Source organism: Triturus cristatus, chromosome 7, assembly GCF_964204655.1.
Source record: "Triturus cristatus chromosome 7, aTriCri1.1, whole genome shotgun sequence".
Classification (NCBI taxonomy): domain Eukaryota; kingdom Metazoa; phylum Chordata; class Amphibia; order Caudata; family Salamandridae; genus Triturus; species Triturus cristatus.
This window is the reverse complement of record NC_140590.1, coordinates 359,013,452-359,034,970: the sequence shown is the minus strand read 5'-3', so window position 1 is coordinate 359,034,970 and position 21,519 is coordinate 359,013,452. Positions and strand designations below refer to the sequence as shown.

The following is a 21,519-nucleotide window of genomic DNA, read 5'->3' as shown; positions in this document are numbered from 1 at the left end:
AAGGAATGGAGGAAGCTGAGAGCTGCTTAAAACTGGAAGAATTATTATTTTCTTTAAAGAGCCGGTGTAATTTATCTTCTAGTTCCATGTTGAAAAGGCATACTCCTTTAAAAGGTAAACGGAGAGCAGCTGACTTCTTAGAAGTCTATTTGTCAGTCCTCAAGAAAGAGATGCTTGTTGCTGCCACGTTAGTGCCCTTGGACAAAGCTGATTAGATGAAGCACGGTCAACATCAAGGGCGATATCTGGATTAAATTCCACCTGCTTTTCAATTGCCCGGGGTAGAAAGAAACACTCAGTTTCTTTTTGAACAGCATTGAATAATTATTTAATGTTGCAAATGATGGACTGCCTGGTATTGGCTGCATAGTTCCCAGCCCTCATGGCGAGATGGGCGTCTGCAAAGCGCCTCTTGCAGGTAGAATCGATTTTCATTGTTGGTTTAATCTTTTAGGATGCTTACCTCAGTGATGCATGTATGACTCACAAAACTGACTACAACTGAATCGATAATCAATGTTTCAGGGAAGATCTTCTCCATATCTTCCAGGTGGCAAAGTCTGGACATGAATTTTGGGACAGAAATTTCATCCTGATCCTTCCATACTCTCAGTAAAACGTCCATACCATGCTGGTGAATAGGATGGGCAGGAGATGGTGATTTAAGAGCCTAGCGCAACACCATATAAGAAGTAGATGTTTCTTCCACAGGAAACACCACAATCTGTCTGATGTGGCAAGAATATCAGGTATGATCTCATTGGCAATATATTTCTTCTGTTTAGCAATAGGTCTTCCCAGATCTTTGAAAGGCGGCTTATTTTTTCTTCAACGTCCACTTCCTTCACTTTGCTGGTCGTTTGTTGTTGCTTGTGGGAATTTGGAAGAATCAGAGGTGGCACTCTCCTCCACATAATGTCTCTTTATAGCTGTGTTTCCCCATGCAGGAGTTCCCTTTCTGGTTATGGAATAAAGATACATGCATTTTTCTGTATGGTGGGGGCTGGTATGGCATTGCTGCCATGTTTTCAGATTGCTTATGTGTGAAATTTTTTTGGATTCAATGTAGTTATGAGTAACATTGAACTGTCTTAGATTGACACTTTCTTGCGAGTAAAACTAAGCAATAAAGTGCATTGTAAGGGCTTAATATCAGAAATTACAACCTTTTGAGCAATAAGAAGCTCTTAAAAATACCTTGAAACAAATACAAAACTCCTGAAATGGAAAGTCACTGACCTACAGACTCTTTCTAAGATGACAGTACGGTAAAACAACTACAGCACCATCATTTGTCGCAATTAAGACACACCATGAGGAAGTTCGCAGGGAGCCTGTGGAGCCATCTCCTTAGCATGATAAGACATCAATCATGAATTGACACTATTCGGCACTTAGTAAGTTGCAGAGACTCGTGTGTCTCAAAATATAGTGAAGTTAAGAATAACTAGCCTCTGGTTTTCAGTACCATACAACTAAAACTGGTAGGGTAGCAGAGTAGGTTAATGCACATGCTGCAGAAATAAATGAAATTCAGTGCAGAGAGAGTGTATGACTCACCTGACTAGACTGTGCCTCCAGAAGTGCTTAGAAAGTATGTCTACCAGAATTAGTGCTTGCTAAGAGGGTCTTCCAAGGGCCATGCTGGGCAGAGGGGCATCAGGCAGTGCTGATTTATGTACGCAGAAGAGCTGTGAACACTCCAGCACTGATTTGTCACAAAGTTCACCTGTGTCTACCAGCCAGAGCAGAGAGGACAGATTCCCCTAAGCATACCAGACACAACAGTATGATAAAAGGGCAAAAAATCAGCCCACACTCTGTCTTGTCACACCAGCTCTTCAGGGACAATGCTGGTGGCGTGCGGGCAAAGAAAACGAAAGCTCTTAGCTGGTCTTCCACTTCACATGCTGTAGGTGTATAGCCTACAAACAGCCAAAATAAATTTGCCCATACTCACCTTCACAGTTACCCCTCTGGATTGTACTTCAAATGCGGCTGGCACGCCAATAAAAAATGAAAGCTTCCGCCTACCATATCATAAGCACTATAGATGTTTTACAAGCTACAAGAGATATCCACTGTGCATTTAAGCTTGCTGTGACAATGTTTGTGTAACAGAGAAATCTGCAGTAAAACACGATGCATCAGACCGTACATGCCCACAAACAGCCAAAACAAATCAGCTCACACTCAGCCCTGTCACACCTGGAAGACTTCGGAAACATTATAGGCAGTGGGCGAGGCAAGGAAAATAGAAAGCTGCCTCCTGACACTTTACAAGGTACAGGTGTTTTGCAGTAATCACTCCGTGTGTTTAAGTTTCCTTCAAGGAAGAACCACTTTGTTGTACTATCAGGGAAATCACGAGACTCATCCTGGACATCCCTCGCCACAACCACATCTCCGGACACCTGAGAAAACTCCACTGGCTCCCCATCAACAAGAGGATTACCTTCCGACTCCTGACCCACGCACACAAAGCCCTCCACAACCTCGGACCCAAACTGATCAACAGCCGCGTCTCCTTCTACACCCCTCCGCGCACTCTACGTTCCGCCGGTCAGGCCCTGGCAGCAGTACCCCGCATCCGCAAAGCCACCGCCGGAGGAAGATCCTTCTCCTTCTTGGCAGCGAAGACCTGGAACTCGCTGCCCAGCCACCTCCGCGCCATACCTGACCACCTCTCCTTCAGAATGCAGCTCAAGACCTGGCTCTTCGAGCAATGACCCCCCCCCCCCCCCCCACCAGCGCCTTGAGACCCTTTATGGGTGAGTAGCGCGCTTTATAAATGCGAATGATTGATTGATTGTAAAAGACTCATTAGACCTACAACCTGCCAAGATAAACCATCCCACACTGACCTCGAGCTACCCAGGGACATCTTAAGAATTTTAGGGGCCCTGGGCCAAACGTATTTGGGGGGTACCCTGTTGGTAACAGCTTTGAATTTATGTTTCCAGTTCAGTTCTTTCATGCCCCCTTTGGCTAAGACTGTGTTTGCATCTAATATTAATGGGTAGTAATGTGTGTTTTCAATATTGCACCACTGCAGCAGCTCAGTAATATTACTGCAAATATTCTTTGGACCATCCCATTTCACAGATGTGGGATCCTATTGTGATCTAAAGTAAACTTTTTTATGGATGTTGCATGACACATAAACACAACATTCCTCTGCAAAATGTCTGGAAAAGACTTTCACACATCACCCACATTAAAAATAAATTAAAGGATAACGGTATTTAAAACAATTTGTTTAATAATTATTCAAGGCCATCAGGGCTAGACTCTGCAAAACAGAGCTGACTCTAACAGGGGCCCTGAAAGTCTGGGGCCCTAAGCCAGAGCCCACTTTGCCCATGCCTTAAAACGTCTCTGTAGCTACCCTCTTGGTACAGGATATTAAGCACAGGCAGCAGGAGAGGCAATGAAAAAGGAAGTTGTCACCCACCGCCTTAATGTCAGGGACTATCAAGACTCTGTATTGTCACAGCTATGTTTGTTTATACCATGGACGGCACTGATAGGCCACGTGCTACGATGGAGCGAGAGACCAGCATGGCTTGATTAAACGCAAGGGTTCTCAGTGCATTGGCTGGTCCGACTGTTAAGGGCACAGTGTATCTCAGAAAACACAGAGTGCACTCACTAGCACCACGCTAGGCACTTAAATAAAGTTCCTGGTTGAATGCACCTCATGTTCAGGGTGATCAGTGCGATATATATGCATGACTAAGGGAAGAGGTGTGGTGCCACGGCCAGGGCGACTGACTCTGAAATATGGGGATCATGGTTCTATCCCTGGCGCCGGCGGCAGATTAGCCCAGCATCTGGGCAATAGCTTGCTTAATCTTCCCGACAGCCCCCAGTGCCAAGAGATCTTAATGGGCGATTGTTTGCGCTTTACATATGTGGATTATTATTATTACTAATGCATGTTAGTGTGGTAATGTGGACACCACACTAAAATGCATTAGCCTTACACCAGATGCTGATACTTGGTAAGGCTGTTTTAGTTTATTTCTTCTTTTTTAGGTCGAGCCTGGGCAACGCATGTGCTGCTCTGCAAGCCATGCTGTATTCAGGTAGGGACTTGAAGCTCAGCCCACTCTCCGCTCATTTTTCATTGGTTTGTGTCATTGTTAACCATGTTAACCATAAACTGTGGCTGTTCATTGGACAATAGGCTTAGTAGGCCGTGTGTTGTTACTCAATAGGCTTTAATTACAGCCTCTGAGCACTATTTTCTCAAATAGCTTTGTTCTGCATTATGTTGCAGGAAAGACACGCTGTCCCCTAACGCTTCTTTATTTATTTTTTTAGCACGGGCGCCGAAAACTTCCTTGCATAATGTCAGCTCTGAATTTGTGAAAGTCGAGTAGAATCATAATGAAAACAGTTATTCTTGTACCAGACTTTAAAAGTTTATCCAACTGCGTATTTTGTTTTTTAACCTTAGCGTTCTTATAATTTTGCTTTATGTTTATACATTTAGTAGGACTTCTACGAGTAGCATTGTCCCTACGGTCTCATCCAAGTCCTTACAAGCCTTCCACAAGCGAAGAAAATAAGCATTTGCAATGTAATAGAGCTCGCATTTGCGAACGTTTATGCTATTTTGGCATTGTGAACTACAATGCATTTTATTTATCTGTTTTTAAAACAACACAAATAAAATGAAGTAATTTACAATGCCATTAGCTCAAACTCTTGTAAGTGTATAAATATAAAGGAAAATTAGAAGACGCTAAAAATACGTGGTTGGATAAACTTTTAAAGTCTGGTACAAGAATAAACAGTTTTCATTACGATCCTTCTCGACTTTCACAAATTCAGAGCTGACATATGCAAGGAAGTTTTCCTTATTTTCACCACATCGTAGATCATCAATAGTTTAGTTACCAAAACACCTAAGCGTAGAAACCCACAATAAATCACATGGCACTAACGGTGACTAATACGCCAACCAACACAATAAAAACCAATTTCAAAAGTAACGTTTAAAAAAAAAAAAACAATAAGTACGGTCAGGTTAAATACCAATAGCAAAATGGCCACCGCATTTACACTGTTTTCCTGTCCGCTTTCTACTTTTACTGCCGCGCGAATGCTTTACTTCCGGTTTGCGTGGCCTCCCATCTTCCCTTGCGCGGCCGCCCTCTCTTTCCTTTCCTGCTTTAGGAGCAGAATCACCAACAGCTGCCATCATGGTGAGAGCGGGCCTGGTGCCACGATCTGCCTTCATCCGTTCTTTTGCCGCCCATGTGTTTCTTTGCAGCATGGCAGCTGGTGTTCTGTGTCGGTTCCTTCTCCGTTGTTTGAAGTAGTGGAGCACGACACTTGCTGCCAGTGTTCTTTCGTGGGTCAATTCTCATGGCCCCCTTTCTCCGTTCTTACCAGGGGACTGGAGTTAGGGGGTGATGACAATACCCAGATGATATTTGCCGCCTTCCCATGATATTTGCGCTTTAATGCCTTGTCCCGCTTTCTTGTCCATGTACCTCTTTCACCTGGGTCACCCTGTATTGAAGTTTGGCTTTGTAACGAATCTTTCTAATTGTGAAATATGGTACGAACGAACACGTTTGTGTAAGAAGGCTCCATTTAGCTACTTCCAGCAAGTTAGTCGTTATGTTTTTCAGTTGCAGCATTTAACGAAGGCTTCACTTTCAAGAACTGTGCTGGCCCATTTCTGGAACGGGTTGTAATTCGTTTGATATGATCGTGTGGGTAAAACCAGAGTTCCGGCAATTAACCCGAATGCTATTTCATTCACACACACTTTCACACGAAGAAATACCGTTCATTCACACAGAATCCTGCTTTTCTGAGAACAGCGAACAGTCTGTCCTACTACAGAATTATAACATATGTTAACAAAGCAGCGCTTACCTCTACTTTGTCCTTCTAACAAGCTCAGAGTACACCTGCTACCTTTCCAGTAAAAAGCGTTATCGGCATACCAATTGGTTTCCTGGTACTTTAGACCAAAACTCTTTGCCATCATATACACTTCTCTCACACAGAAATTGTCCCTAATGGCAACACACAACGATGTCACCGAAACGAACCCAGACAATGCGACGCGCAACTTCAATTTTACACGTTTTCCCCGTGTACCTACGGGCAACCACAATCCCGTCTTTCCCGAGAACAGCGCTTACCTCTGTCCTACTACGGAACTGTCACCAATTTCCGACTTCCTACCTCCCGGAAGCCGTGCAGACAACATAAAACTCAATACGACGTCAACATATAGTGTTAGTACATATAGCAATACCAATCAATAATCGATAAGCTATATACATGCCAAATCATCAAACTAAAACAATAAAAACCATCTCTAGCTACCAAGAAAACTGGTGCAGTTCAGAACACAAAATCTTCCCCTGCTTCCACGGACGGAATGATTCCACAGTCACACGCACATACACACATCACACGCTGGTGGGGCCCATAACACCAACATTCATTCTCATCAATCTATCCGTGCCTACAGAGAGATCTTCAAATTATTCCGAACTACAGTTCTATTCCTTGGATGGAGGAAACCATATCTATTAAATTTTACCCTAACAATTCCTCCATCCGGAGCTCAATCGGATCATTTAGTTGGTTTAGTAATTTGACTGTAATACTTCAATTCTACATTAATCAATAAACATTTCAAGAAATAACCACCCGACACAGTTCTTCAAACAATAATTTTTCTTTATCTAATTAAATTGCAGGTTAAAATCCTAACAAATGCAATAGTATCTTGTGTCATAATTACCTATTCTGGCTAATTGTCGTTCACTAAGTCAGAATCTGGTCCTCAGAAATTCATCAAAGATTCTACCGTCCCGTCCTCTGCTGTCAGCGTGGTGAATCGCATAGAGTAGCATCGATCAGGGTGCGTCTCGAGCTCATTGGGTGGTAACCTAATTTTCCTCTCTGGACTACTACTATTTATACTGAAATTTACATATAACAGATACATTTCATAATTTCTAGGCTTTTCATTGGCTGAATTCAGCCCCGTCCCAAGATTTTAAGAAACAATTTAAAAGTTGTCATACGGATGATGTATTAAACTAGGCGTATGGGAAAATCGTTCCCAGGTCAGGAAAGTATCAGTCTATTGTGAATAGGTGGCTTTTGGTTCCTAGTTTGCAACATTTCTTCTGTGTTCAGGGACATTGGCATCTCGCCCAGAGTAGTCTTCATGGACCTGGTTCAGGGGTTCAAGGAGAGGTTGCTACGTAGTCAGTGCAGACGCCTTCCTCCATTGTCAATTGCATGAAGTCATGTACCTTAGTGAGGATTCGGTCGGCGGCCATCTTTTAGCAGGCCGAAATAGTCAACTTAAGGTAAAGGAAACACAAAACGTAATTAATACATAGAAATGAATAAAACAATGTTATTCCCTCACTAATACCTTTATGGGTATGCATTTATCTAGCCATATGCAACATTTAAAGCCGTTAATGCTGATTTATTTAAACGCAAAACACATGAACGTTGCTTAAGCTAAACATATAAATTTAATATGCGTACAAACTTAGTTCACTTATTATTTAAGCCATGCAAATGCATTCCCATGTATATTCTCTTGGTTAATAAGGTTGATTAATTCAATTACCACACATTATTATTCATTAGAATGTATTCTTTCGTCGTTTTAATAAAACTTATATAAATGGATTGGGTATATCAAAATATTTTTATTTTACCCGCTCCATCACAAGCACAGGGAAATTCAGGATAAGTGGATCCTGGAAGAATGGCCCACCCTGCTCCAACAGAGCACACAAGGGAGGAAGAAAAGTCTTTCTCTACCCAGACTTAGGTAAGAGACAGCCTCCTCAAGGAACTGATCCTACCTCTTGTGTAGAAACTGCCCCAGAGGAGGTCAGGCCTGTCCTGCCAGTGCAACTGAGGGCATGTTAACCTTCCAAGGAGGTACCCAGTCTGGAGCAGGTATCCTGCCCCTCTTAGCCAGGTCTAAGTCAGCCTTGGGCTGCAGATGCTAGGGATGTCAGTGGACCCCACAGGGCCCACTGCCAAGAGGAATACTGTTGAAGAATACTCTTAAGACTTCAAGTAGATGTATGGGAGTAGTTTAATTGACGAGCACAGCAAAGAACAACTCAACGTCTGCTGACCAAACTCCCAACTGACATCTCTAGAACATCAGTATGGAACAGAGAATACACACAAGTATTCTGGAAGGTTGGAGGAAGGAACATAGGGAATGGCATGTGCATGCACAACGAAAGTGTTTTAAGAGAAACCATTTACAACACATCTTCCTCCTTTGGGGAAGAAACATTCCAAAAGGAAACTTAAAAGAATACAAAAGATAGAACAAATTAGTTTAGATACTCATTGAGGTAAGCAGGTGGTCTATGATACCTTGCAATTCTGATATTAGCAGACAAGGATGCATTCTGAGCACTGAAAATATCAGTGGTGTTATTGCTAGAATGGCAAGCACTGCTTGAATCAAAGGCATCACCTCCACCAGCACACCTTCTACCAGCTGGAGAAGAAACCAGATTAGTGCCTTCCATGGCAGACAACATGTAACCACTATTCCCATTGTTGCAAGAGGAATAAAGAGACTCATGTGAAACATCATCCTTACAGACGGAGGATTTCTTCTGGTATAAAGCAACTCTTCGAAGGTTCAATTTTTCACCATTGGTTAGAACAATATAATGAGGCAATACTTCACTGACACAAAAAGGACCTTTGATTTTAGATAGGCCTTTAGAAATTCTACCAGGTTTTACCTTAACATAGTCCCCTTTTGAAATGTGCGATGCAAAATCAATTTTGGTACGAGTGACAGGTAGGGAGTCTAAGTCACCACCATTGGAGACCCAATCTTTGATCACCGAAGGGGTGAGTTTTGTGCTGGGAAATCTGCCAAGCATAAGTTCAAAAGGTGACTTTCGTTAGAGCCATGTATTGTAGTACGATAAGCACTGACCATATCCTGGACCAAGTCATGGGCAAAATCACCACTCAAACAAACCATCTGAATTGTACCTTTGACAAGTCTGTTAACTCTCTCACATAGAACATTACCCTGTGGGTTACATAGAGATGTACGATGATGTGTGATACCACAACTAGATAGAAAAGAACACATCTCATGGGAAACAAGTTGTGTGCCATTGTCTGTGATAAGAACATTAGGATAGCCTTCTTCTTGAAAAATCGTTTTTAGAAATGTTATGGTGCTTTCAGGAGTGATGTCTTTTACAAAAGCAACAGTGAGCCATCTAGAGAAAACATCAATGGAAACAATGGCAAACCGTTGATACAAGGTTAGTTATCCCATGGGTCCAATGAAATTGAGACAAATACTGTGCCAGGGACTATTGGGGTAGTCAAATGACCCATGGAGGAACCCACTGCGAATTTGAGTCTTTTCTCCCCCTCCTTACATGTTGAACACTTTTCAATCCATGAAGACACCTGAGAGTCCATACCCAGCCACCAGAAGTTAGCTTTAGGTCTGTGCTGAGTCAAAGTTTGTCCCAGGTGACCTTCATGGACAATGTTGAGTAATTTTGGTCTCAAATCAGAAGGGGGAATGAACTTGTCACCACGCATGAGAATATTGACACCACAAGTTGATAATTCATCAAGCACCTTAAGATATGGATGAGCAGAGATATGTACACAACTTTCTTGTCTGGAACCCATTATAACCAGACGGCTAACCTCTTGAAGTACGTGATCGTTGACCATGGCTTTACACCACTCATCATGTGTTAAAGTGCCGTCACAGACTGCCAAAACATCATGGACCCACGCAACAGCTTCATTATCATTTTCTAAATTGAGGGAAACATCATCAATATCTTCACATTTGATTGATTATCTAGATAGACAATCTGCTTGAAAATTGCGCCAACCTTGGACATGGGAGACCTCATATTGATACTCTTGAAGTTTGGCTGCTAACCTGGGGGAACCCTTGCCCGCACCACCTGCAGACAAAATGCGAACTAAGGGTTTGTGGTCTGTTTTGAGAAGAAATTTGGTGCCCCACAAATATGTGCGGAAATACTGAATGCCCCAAGCAGCTGCCAGTGCTTCTTTTTCAATAACAGAATAGTTCTGTTCATCAGAAGTGAGGGTGCGAGAGGCGAAGGCAATTGCTCGCTCACCCTCATGTATTTTTGCAGAAAAATAGCACCTAGTCCAGTAGCACTGGCGTCGACCATTATGATCGAGGTATGTTTAGTGTCAAATGGAGCTAGGACATTGGCTTCACAAATTTCTTTTTTTGATCTGATTAAAACATGAATTTTGATCATTGCCCCACACAAATTTTACCCTTTTCTTGAGTAAAAGCCTTAGTTGTACAGTCTTATCTGAAAAGTTTTTTGAGTAGTACTCTATCAAACCCATGAATGACCTAATTTGATCTTTCTCAGTGGGATATGGAGCAGAACGAATAGCTTCCAAGAGATTTTTCTTGGGCTTGACTTCTAATGCTGATATTTCATAACCAAGATACTCTATTTGTTGCACAAGAAAAGAACACTTCTCCTTACGCAGAGTAAGTCCGGCATCCATAATTCTGTGCAGAACATCTTTGAGCACCAGATTATGATCAGCTATAGAGCCGCCAAACAAAAGGATGTCGTCCTGCAAAAATACTACTTTCTGCAAGCCTTTAAAAATTTCTGTGACCATACGTTGGAACACACTGGCTGCTGAAATTAAGCCAAAAGAAAGGCGTGTGAACTGAAAAATGCCCTCTGTAGTTATGAATGTGGTGAGGTGTTTAGAGTCATCATGAAGTCTGATTTGAAGGTAGGCGCTCTTTAGATCTAATTTAGAAAAGAACTTGGCACGCTGCAGGGTGGATACTAATTCTCCAATGTTTGGCAAAGGAAAAGTATCAGCAACTACACATTTGTTGAGTGATCTTAAATCAACACAGAATCTCAATTTTCCGTCCGATTTCTTCGGGATAACAACCAGAGATACCCATGAGGATGCCTCCACTGGCTCTATCACCCCACTCTGCAACATTTCATTTAACAATGATTTTACATCATGTCTAACTGAGAGAGGGATTCTTCCTAGTTTATGTTGGATAGGTAAGCTGGTTTTTTTAACTGAATAAAATGTGAATATCCTCTCAGTTCACCTAATTCATCTTTAAAGACAGTGCTAGATTCACGTAGTATATAGTCTAAAGAGTGGTCTTCAATAACCATGACCTGAGTGGGTGCTCGTGGATTGATGATGATATGAAGATCATATTGATGAACCCATCCTAGTATAGGAGGTCCATCAACAGAAACATATACCTTACCAAAAGTGGATCCGTTTTTAAAAAGAATATTCAATTCAAAATAACCCAAAATGTCAATGGTTTCACCCTGAAAACCTCTTGGAGAGATGTCACTTTTGCATAAGATCTTACTACTCCATTGTCCATCCATCAAAGATTGAGGAATGATGGTGTATCTGGAGCCTGTGTCAACCACGAGGGACACTTCACGACCGTCAATTATTAAAAGTGCTTTAGGTCTGTTTTGCCTCTTGTCATCTTCTCCAACTAAATCAATGTCGTCAATTGCTAGTAGTCTGACTTTCTCTTGTTTAGTGTCTTCCATAGAATCATGAACCACTGATATTTTTTGACGATTTTTCGTTTTGCACATTTTTGAGAAGTGTCCCAGTCGACCACATTTGAGTCATTCTTTGTTAGAAGCGAAACAGAATCTGGCTTCTGGTGTGTGACCACTGCTACCACAACGCAAACAAAACTTGTTTGGAAGGGGATTCTTTTTGTTGGTAGGTCTGATTTTACTCTTTACAACAGCAACAGATTCCTCATTTGGTAGCTCACTTTCGCCACCAGAACATTTCTCAGAGACTTCCGAAACATCTTGCTGAGAGTTGTTTTTCTTCTGTGTCTCTATTACTTTCATACAACTTTCAGATACGTCTATTGCTTTGGCTAGATCAATGGCTACTTTCAAAGAGGGATTCTTTGCAGCCCATAACCTTTCCTGAATCTTTTTGTTGTTACATTGTACTATTAGTTGGTCTCTAATGAGTTCGTTGTTCATGGCTCCGAATCTACACTAGACAGATAGTTCTCTAAGATGAGCAACAAAATCAGCTATTGATTCATCGCTCCTTTGGCGGTGAGTATAACATTTGTATGTATTCATTACTAGATTTTCTTCTTATGAAAATCGCACCTCTAGTCTGCAAGTGGCTTCTTTGTATTCATCGGGCATAGGCTGACAATTAGCTTGTAAAGCTTGAGAAAGAAATCTGAACACTCGTTGTCCTTCTTTCCCTAGGGTGCTAAGTAAAATAGCTTTTTTCCGTTTCCCTGAAAATTCTTGACCGTCCATAGCCTCTAAATAGTTGTCGAACATGATGAACCAATCTTCCCATGGTATTGAGGGATTACCTGGTTCAGCTAAAAATGGTGGTGGAAGGGTGACATTCACTTGTTGTGCCATGGCTGTATAATGTTTATTATGTAGGTGATAAGATTAGGCACTGCTAAGCTATTAAATGCTGTAATGTTGAAGTGCACGTTAATACTAAAGCACTACGAGTACGAACAATAAATGAACAAGAATGTCACATAAATTAGAAAGATGTGTGTATCATCGTAGGATAAGCACTTGTAAATACCTGATACGCGCTGAGGAAGGGTGCTTCAATGGAAAGTTGTCAGGTTTATTAGATGGGTGTGCGTATCCCCGCTGTTTTATTGGTAAGCTGTCAAGTTTATTAGACAGGTGTGCGTATCACCGCGTTCGCGCTGTGTGATACGCTGGGGGAAAATGATAATGAGAGCTCTTTCTTTCTTCCGACGTTATGAATGTTGTTGTTTTTTTTTTTAAATGGCCGCCCGCGTCTTTGCGTAGTTAAAGTGAGGCTTGGAGCACAGGGTAGAAACGCAGTGTTGAGATGCTGCGCACTGTCACTGGACGTGGAGAATTGTGGGGGTAACCATGCAACCTGAGGTGACGCTGCAGATAGTGATGACGAAGCGTTGCTAGGTGACGCTACAGTAACCAAAGAAACATGTATAGAAATAGTGACACGTAAGGGGTTACACGCGCTGTAGCTTTAGACTCACGGTTGATGACGACAGCTTTTCCACGTAGATTTTAATCGGATTTCTTCCGAAAGTCTTACTCCTCCGCGGATTGCAGGAGGGAGATTGCCATCGGCAGATGTGGATTCGTTTTGCGAAGAGCTGTTCTTGAAGCTGTGGCTGAAAACGGAGTGAAGAGAAGTCAGCACTCTCAGGAATCAGCATTCTCTGCGGTCTTAGTCAGCTGGTATCCCACGATCGTCGCCAAATTGTTGAAGAATACTCTGGAGACTTCAAGTAGATGTATGGGAGTAGATTAATTGAAGAGCACAGCAAAGAACAACTCAACGCCTGCTGACCAAACTCCCAACTGACATCTATAGAACATCAGTATGGAACAGAGAATACACACAGGTATTCTGGAAGGTGGGAGGGAGGAACATAGGAAATGGCATGTGCATGCACAATGAAAGTGTTTTAAGAGAAACCAATTACCACAAATCCCCTCATCCACAGATTAGGGATCCTCAGCCTAGTAGTACTAGCAAGGTGGATAATCCTCAGCAATCTGAGGGATCCCTCTTACATTTATCAAGTGACCTCCCCCAAATGGACTCTGTTGGGCAAAGTAAAACCCGGGACAAAGCTGTCCCAAACCTTTCCTAGTCCTCCATTTTTCGAACCAAACAGAATCAACCAAAAGCTGTAAGCAACCAAAGGTTGACCCCTAGGGATAAGTACAGGTCAGTCATAGAGACAAAGGCCTCTGTTTTGGCCAGTGCTTTGAGGAAGTTGAGACCAAACCTGTTAGGGCCTCACTTCCCTAATCAGACACTCCACAAGCCTCTCTCTTGGCTCAAACAGCTGACAGGTAAACATCCCAAACGTTTGAGAGAATCCGAGCCCATACAGGGGAGGACTTTCTCAGTGGACCATAAGATAGGGAGTATCCATACCAGTGCAGGACCTTCCTTATATAGCCACTTAGCAAATAAAGACTCAACTGGGCAAGGTTAGTCTTATCTCCTTTCGTTTGAGGGGGGGGTTATGTTGGAAGGTAGGATCCTTCTGCATGGTTACCCCTACTTTTTGCCTGGTGTTGTTATGGTTTCTGACTAGTCTGACTGGGATCCTACTAATCAGGACCTTAGTCTCTGTGTTTTCTCCCATGCATTCCTATGAGAAACCAAAATGGCTGTTTTGTCACTTCAAAGACATGTTACACAGTTAAGGCACATGTCCTACCTTTTACCTACAATGCACCCTGCCCATAGGGCTAGCTAGAGTCGACCTTAGGGGTGACTGATATGAAGTAAAAGGGGAGTCACAGACGTGGCACCCACTTTATGGGCCACGTCACAGCGGCAGTAAACTGCGAGTATAGGCCTTGCAATGGCAGAGGCCTAAGACAGGTTTGAAGGTGGCGCAAACAGAGCTGCAAGCCCACCAGTAGTATTTAATTTACTAGCCCTGGGTATCTGAGATACCACTTTACAAGGGACTGATAGGTAAATTAAATACGCCAAACAGGTGTAGACCAATCTTACCATGTTTTACCGTAGAGAGCACATGCACTTTACTCTGGACAGCAGTGATAAAGTGCCCAGAGTCCTAAAACCACCAACACCATGTCAGAAAATACCAGGCGGAAGGCCATCTTCCAGGGATGACCATGGAAAAGGGCAGGTCCAACAGTCACCCCTAAATCAGGCCTTTCAATTCTGATGGCTTGGTGCTAAGTGTGAGGGTGCTCCTGTATGAGCAGGGCCCCATACAACATTCAGAGTCCATTCTCCCGGATTTTAAGTGCATCAGCCATTACAACATATAGAGTGGCCATGCGTCATTACGCGATGACCATCTCTAAACTGGCTGGAACTAACCCTGTCATGTTTGATATCAAACATGTTGAAATCATACCCCAACACTGAGGTATGATTCCATGCTCTGTAAAGCTCTGCTGGGAGGCCCTCATTGCTCCAGTTACCAGTCTTCCAGAAACAGACAGCGAGCTAGGGTTGCTGCCGACCAGAGACATGTTTCTGCCCTCCTGCTGCTGAGCCAAGTTTGAGCAGGGGAACGCAGAACAATAGATATCCTGTCACAGGGAGGTGTGACCACCTCCCAGACAGAGTTTAGTGTATCAGTACAGGATGTGGGGTGCTTGCCAGCACCACTGAGATTGCTTGAATGGCACATTTGGTGCCCTACTTGCATACTCCAGTTTTAACCAGTTCAGGGAGCCGTTGACTCCTGCTCTGGTGAGAAACTGGACAAAGGACATGAGAGTATCCTCCCCACTGTCCGGCCCTCCTCTGGGAGGGACCCCTGAATATTCCCAGCCCTTTCATTAGGGTACTTAAGGGCTTACCTGTGGGTGGGACCCTAGATTCAACGTGGGACAAGATTCAGATCAAGACACCACTTCATCTTCGATCATCTGGGCACTCTGGACTTCGCTGAACTTTGCTCTGGACACCAAGACTGCAACTGGGAAGATTCCTGCTGCTCCTGGTCTCGTCGTCCTGCTCGTATGCTGCAACATCCGTGCCTGTGCTCCATGCACGATCCTTCCAAGGCCTGTGGACATCCAATTCACCTTAAGGAATCTCCCAAGGAGTGAAGGAGTCACTTCTCTGCATCTGCAGACACTGCACCCAAGCTGACAAGTCTGCTGCTCCTGGGCTCTCATGGATCCCGAAATGCTAAGCAACACAGGTGATGGTTCTGCAACTGCCTCGAGGACTGCACTGTCATCTCACCGAGTTTGAGGTCAGTATCCCTCGTCGGAACCGCAGGATCCAAACCCCTGTGCGTCGACTTGCCATTGCCAAGCCTGGTTGGCTCTCTTCACCAGAGATCTTTGGGCTCCATGAAGCTCCAGCCTCAAATATTTCCTTTGACCAAGATCTTCGTCTTCACTGCATCTCTTGCACCGTGTACCTGCATCTTTAGTGAGCTGCTCGAGGTCCTCTTGCGACTCATTGCCTTCGACCTGCGGGTCCTCTCGATGGTCTTCTTTGACTCCAGTGGGCTCTCCTGAATGCTTGGGGCCTACTCCGACTCCCCAGATTGTGGTGAGTCACTTGGACTTTGCTGGTCCTAACTCTGCACCTTTTTCGCTTGCAACGTTGTTTGCGATTGCCAAGGTTTGTTTGTGCTCCTGATGGACATCGACCCTTCAGCTCTCGTCATCCGGCGTGTGACAACTCGTGAACGGCTCCTGGTCTTCCACAGCGTCTCCTGGTGCACACAGCTGCAGCTCCAGGGTCATCTTCAACTTTTCTGCATCACCCAACATTAGTGGGCATTTGTCTGCCGTGCCTCCTGATCACTCCTGAGTGGTATAGACTCTGACCCCTCTGCTTGCAGATACTTCTCAACTGGAATCCACCTTAGGGTTTCATCGGACACTCTCACCTTCTTCAACAGCTGCATCTTCCTGAAGTCCTCCATTGAGTTTGACGGTGGTTTCTGAACCACTTCTCACCTATGCACCCGGCTTTCCGTGTGGTTTATTTTTCCAATTAATACCCATCACCTTAGTTTTGCTCAGGTTTATTCGTAGTCCATTGCTGTTGGAGAAGTTGCTCGTGGTATTTAACAGGTGTTGTAAACCAGTTGGGGTATAGCTAATCAGAACCAGGTTGTCTGCGTAAAGTAAGTTCGATAGAGGGAAGCCTCCGAAGTTCGGGGCATGATGGTTACACTTATCCAGTTCTGACGAGTAAGGTCTATGTATGACAAGAAAGCTGGCTCAAGCAATATCTGAGATGAAGCACTACAACCTAGACATCCTTGGGGGCCAGTAAAAGTTGATGGACCACATCTGGCAGAACTAAAGCCACCACAGGAGAGTCTGTGCTATACTTAGGAAGGGGTGATGGCTAACATCATAAAGAAGTAGCCTTTATCCTGAGCAAGGAAACAGAGAAATGTGTAACTGAGTGGAAGCCGGTGAACATAAGCTCATGACAGCCAAGTTAAAAGGTAGAAACATTAACGCCACAATCATTCAGTGCTATGGTCCAACAGATGATGCAGAGTAAACAGTCAAGAACATATTCTACCAACAGATTCAAGGTGAGCTTGAAGCCATGCTGAACCAGGACTTGAAGATTGTGATCTCTTGAGAACGGAAAGGCTCCTGGCCAAGACAACCTGAATGCAGAAATGTTCAGTGAGACCCTGACACCGCAGCCAAGATCCTCCAAACACTGTTTAAATCAGCGGCAGTTCCTCCAAACAGTCGGAGGAGCATTGCCCCGCCTTCTGCGAGCACAGTGCGCATGTCGGTGGGAGGACCTGGCCGGGCAGTTCGGGCTGGACTGTTCCTATAGGGAGCAGGGTCAAGACTGATTTGCATATGGCTGGGTTCAAACTGGAAATCTGGAATGGCATGGGGAGCAAAGCAACAATAAATTTAGGCTCAGATCTCTGTACTGGGGTGAATGTATGTAATTGTTCTGCATTCTGTCCATCAATTGTTCTTTTTGCATTTGTCACCCCGAGTGGGACGGATATGCCCAGATATGGGTCCTGTGCTCTCCATGCCACTGGAGTAAAACTAGCCTGGCTGATGAAGGGTGTAACCCTGAAACCGGTCCCAGAATGCTTGCTTCCAGCCCAGGGAGGACTTGGCCTGGCAGTTCGGGCTGGTCTGTTCCTATAGGGAGCAGGGTCAAGACTGATTTGCATATGGCTGGGTTCAAACTGGAATGGCATGGGGAGCAAAATAACGATGGATTTAGGCCCAGATCTCTGTACTGGGGTGAATGTATGACATTGTTCTGCAGTCTGTCCCTCAATTGTTCTTTTTGAATTTGTCACCACGACCGGGACAGGTATGCCCAGACATGGGTCCATGCTCTCCATGCCACTGGAGTCAAGCTAGCCTTGCTGATGAGGGGTGTTACCCCGAAACAGGTACCAGGATGGTTGTTTCCAGTCCAGGGAGGACCTGGCCTGGCAGTCCGGACTGGACTGTTCCTATAGGGAGCAGGGTCAAGACAGATTTGCATATGGCTGGGTTCAAACTGGAATGAGGAGCAAAATAACGATGGATTTAGGCCCGGATCTCTGTTCTGAGGTGAATGTATGACGTTGTTCTACATTCTGTCCATCAATTGTTCTTTTTGCATTCTCATTCTTGAGAGTTAGGCATGTTGCAGATGTCCACTAACGCAAATGGTCACTGCTCAGAAGTCTGGTGTGCACCAATCCCATTGAAATAAGCATGATGCAAAGCAGAATTTCAGTCTACTAATTGCCTGTCTTCTTGTCCCTCTGACGGTGCTAATATGCACACTGAGATACAAAAGCTGGTATATTACTTATGAATACATTTTATAGACATATACACACATATTGCTGTTTTTATTGTGCAAAATACAGTAATATAAAACCCATATTGAACAAGGAACTGTGAAATATGGAAAATATTTTTTGTACCGTGTGAAATATGGATATTATTATCAAAATCATAGTCTCCCCAACCACTCTGCAGAGCTTTACCATTGTCAAGACTCAGAGGACTACGTGGCATGGAGGACAACATTATGTAGCTAGGTTATCTAAAATATGCAAAAAAATACTCAAATTATGGAGCACATTTTCTGGCAGTATTATTTTTATCCATTTGAGCTACAAATTTGTGAAATCTGAAAATTATGGAAAATTAATTCCAAATTATGTGGTAAATCCAGATTTATGTGGTGAAAGCTATGGTCACATAATTACATAACCTTTGTCCATTGTATTATCAATCACATATTTATGGGAAGATGAACAGAACCTAAACATTAGATTTCCAAGCAGTGCCTATTAATAGCTGCAGTTAGAAGAAAGCAGCTAACACCCCCAAAATTGTGATGCCTCGCTAAGTAAGAACCACAAATCATCACAGACCCAGTCGAATGTGGACTGGAACTGGGGATATACACAGAACCCGCACAGTTACTTTGAACAGCAGGACCGTGGATCCTGCCTGCATGCCTACTAGAAACACTGGTAGGAAACCCAAAAGTTTGAGCTACACTCTTACTGAGTGACCTGCTAGTGACACTCCTACTTCTTGTTTCTTTGAAAAATGGAAATAGGGAAAGAAAGGAAGTTTACAACTGGTGTCTTTATAATGTCTGAGGCAACTAGTGGTTAGAGGACAAAACAACATGATTCTAAGCAACAGGAAGTATAGTGATATTCTATGTGTCTTGCAAATACAAGATGGTCGTCAAGGATGATGAGTTGGAGGAGGACCTTGTAAACTGGGTGGCCCTCATGGGGAACATGTACCGGAGTGTGGAAGAAGAGGGACACAAACCGGTGCAAACAGGAGCGAGGCACACAGGATGTGTAGGAGCACGACCGCTGACAGGTACTGCTGATAGCAATGTGAACATGATTTTAATAAAAGCGTTGTGGGTCCGAACTTACATGGAGTGGATATGACGCTGGGGTCAAGCTGAAAGTGTCTGGCATTGGAGGGCCATAATCGAAACTACATGATAATGCTGTATTAGTTGTTGGTTTATAGTCTGCCTTTTTTGCAAATATGGGGTGCAAGCCGTTACAGAAAGAATATGGTATACTTGTATGTATAATGAATGCACCAGTGTTTCGTTCTTGTTGAAAGGCGCTGTATGGTATAATAACTAATAAAAAGAATATATAAAAAGAAAAATTCAAGATGGTGGTGTATTCTATTTCTTGGTTCATGGCAAGCGGTGTTTGCACTAGTTTACTATATATTGGCGTGAAGTCTGATTCTCCATGCTTCCTAATGTTTGAGGATCTGTCTTCATCACGTGCTTTGCCAACTTCACCTCATTCCCTTGTTTTTATATTTTAGTTATCCGTGTACTAGTCAGAATTCTTGTGGTAGGCTTTTGCTTGTCTTTTCTTCTTAAATATAGTTCAAGTTCTTGTTTTAGGATATTTTTCTTTTTATTTCTGTTTATTGATTGTACGTTATTTTCTTCAAATTTGTTTGCCTTTATTTCTCTTAGTTACCACCACGTCAATTCTGCCATCTTGCGCAACTTTCTTGATGCCTTGCTTGGTATTTCTTCATTTCCCTCTCAGTGAATTTTGAGGAGGTTGGTGAAACTTCTGAGGGAGGTCGCTCTTGCTTATCCTCGCTCATGAAGCAGGAGAAGGTAAAGGAAATGTGACCCGCCAGTAACAAGAATAAATATGTAATATAAAAATACATACTGGGTAACATGTAACGTGGTCCTTTATTGCTTTTTGGTGTTCTTGTGATACAAACCACAAGATCAGTGGTTCATGCTGTAGGCGTGTTCAAAATCCCTAAGGGCATTAACATGGGAAACACTCTTGCCCCTACCCTCCTACCCCTCCCCCCCTTTTTCTCACTCCCTACTTGACAGGTCACCCCAAAACTTTCCATGCATAACTAGAATTACCGGCACACGTTTTGGTGAAAATTTGACAGGTCACCCCAAAATTTGTCAGGTCACCCCAAAACTTTCAATGCACAACTAGAATCACCGGCACACGTTTTGGTGAAAATCTCGTGAAGATTCGTCAAACTGCACCAAAGATATAGCCAAGTCAAAAAAACACTTTTCGTATGGAAACTAGGCCCTGCCTATAAATAACTATTGGTGAGGCCAGTAGGTACTAAAAAAAAGAAGCTGGGAAATCTGGGTAGTTCCCAAGTTTAGGTGGAGAGCAGCTCCTATATAGAGCACCCTACAATACCAGTTACACTCTAAATCTGCTTACCTCAACCAACCTGTCCTTTTTCGGCATAATTTATGCAGCACTCTAAGCCTGAAAGATTATTGTTTTGCTTTCAAACTCATCCTGAAGGAATTGCAAAATAACAGGGATCCCACATGCCATAGCAGAGAAAGACTTCAAAGAACACCAGTGCTTGAAATGTTTCCTTTTTATTTATTTTTTTTTTAAAGTGTTATGCATATGGTTTATAGGTGTCTATTTTTACACACACTTTTAACAAACGTCTAGATATTGTACATATGTAAAATTATATGATGAGCACATAGGCACACCTGGACACGTGTTAACTCGCGCAGCATTGCGCGCTCTCCGTAGCGTGCATGCATCCTTTACGCCTACGAGTGTTCGCATTAAATTTACAAATCCTAGTACACACCAGTTCTGTGCATATGTATACATACTTGAAATGTTTCCAATGCTTAAAATTACATTTCAGAGAATAAGGGCGACATGCATTTTGAATAATTTTTGCCAGATGTGTCTCTCTCTACAATAAAGTCCTATCCTTTTGATTTCCAGACCAAAAGGGTTAAACAAGAAGGGGATGACACTCCGTGCTCTTAGGCGTTAAGGTGTTCAAGGAATTTTCCAGCCAGGTTTCAGTGCAATCAGCTTCATCCAAGGAAACCAAGGCAATGTGTGGCCAATATAGTATCAGCCCCATAACT

General features: G+C 43.2%; 1 protein-coding gene across 1 annotated transcript in view; it reads left to right on the top strand.

Annotated features, from left to right (window-relative positions):
* Window positions 1-5,135: 5,135 nt before the first annotated feature.
* RPL18 (ribosomal protein L18) overlaps window positions 5,136-21,519 on the top strand; it is a 51,123-nt gene continuing 34,739 nt past the window's right edge. Inside the window, exon 1 of the mRNA XM_085616524.1 lies at window positions 5,136-5,213. Within this exon, the coding sequence (XP_085472650.1) occupies window positions 5,211-5,213 (3 nt within the window). The 5' untranslated portion in view covers window positions 5,136-5,210. The remainder of the gene's footprint in view (window positions 5,214-21,519) is intronic.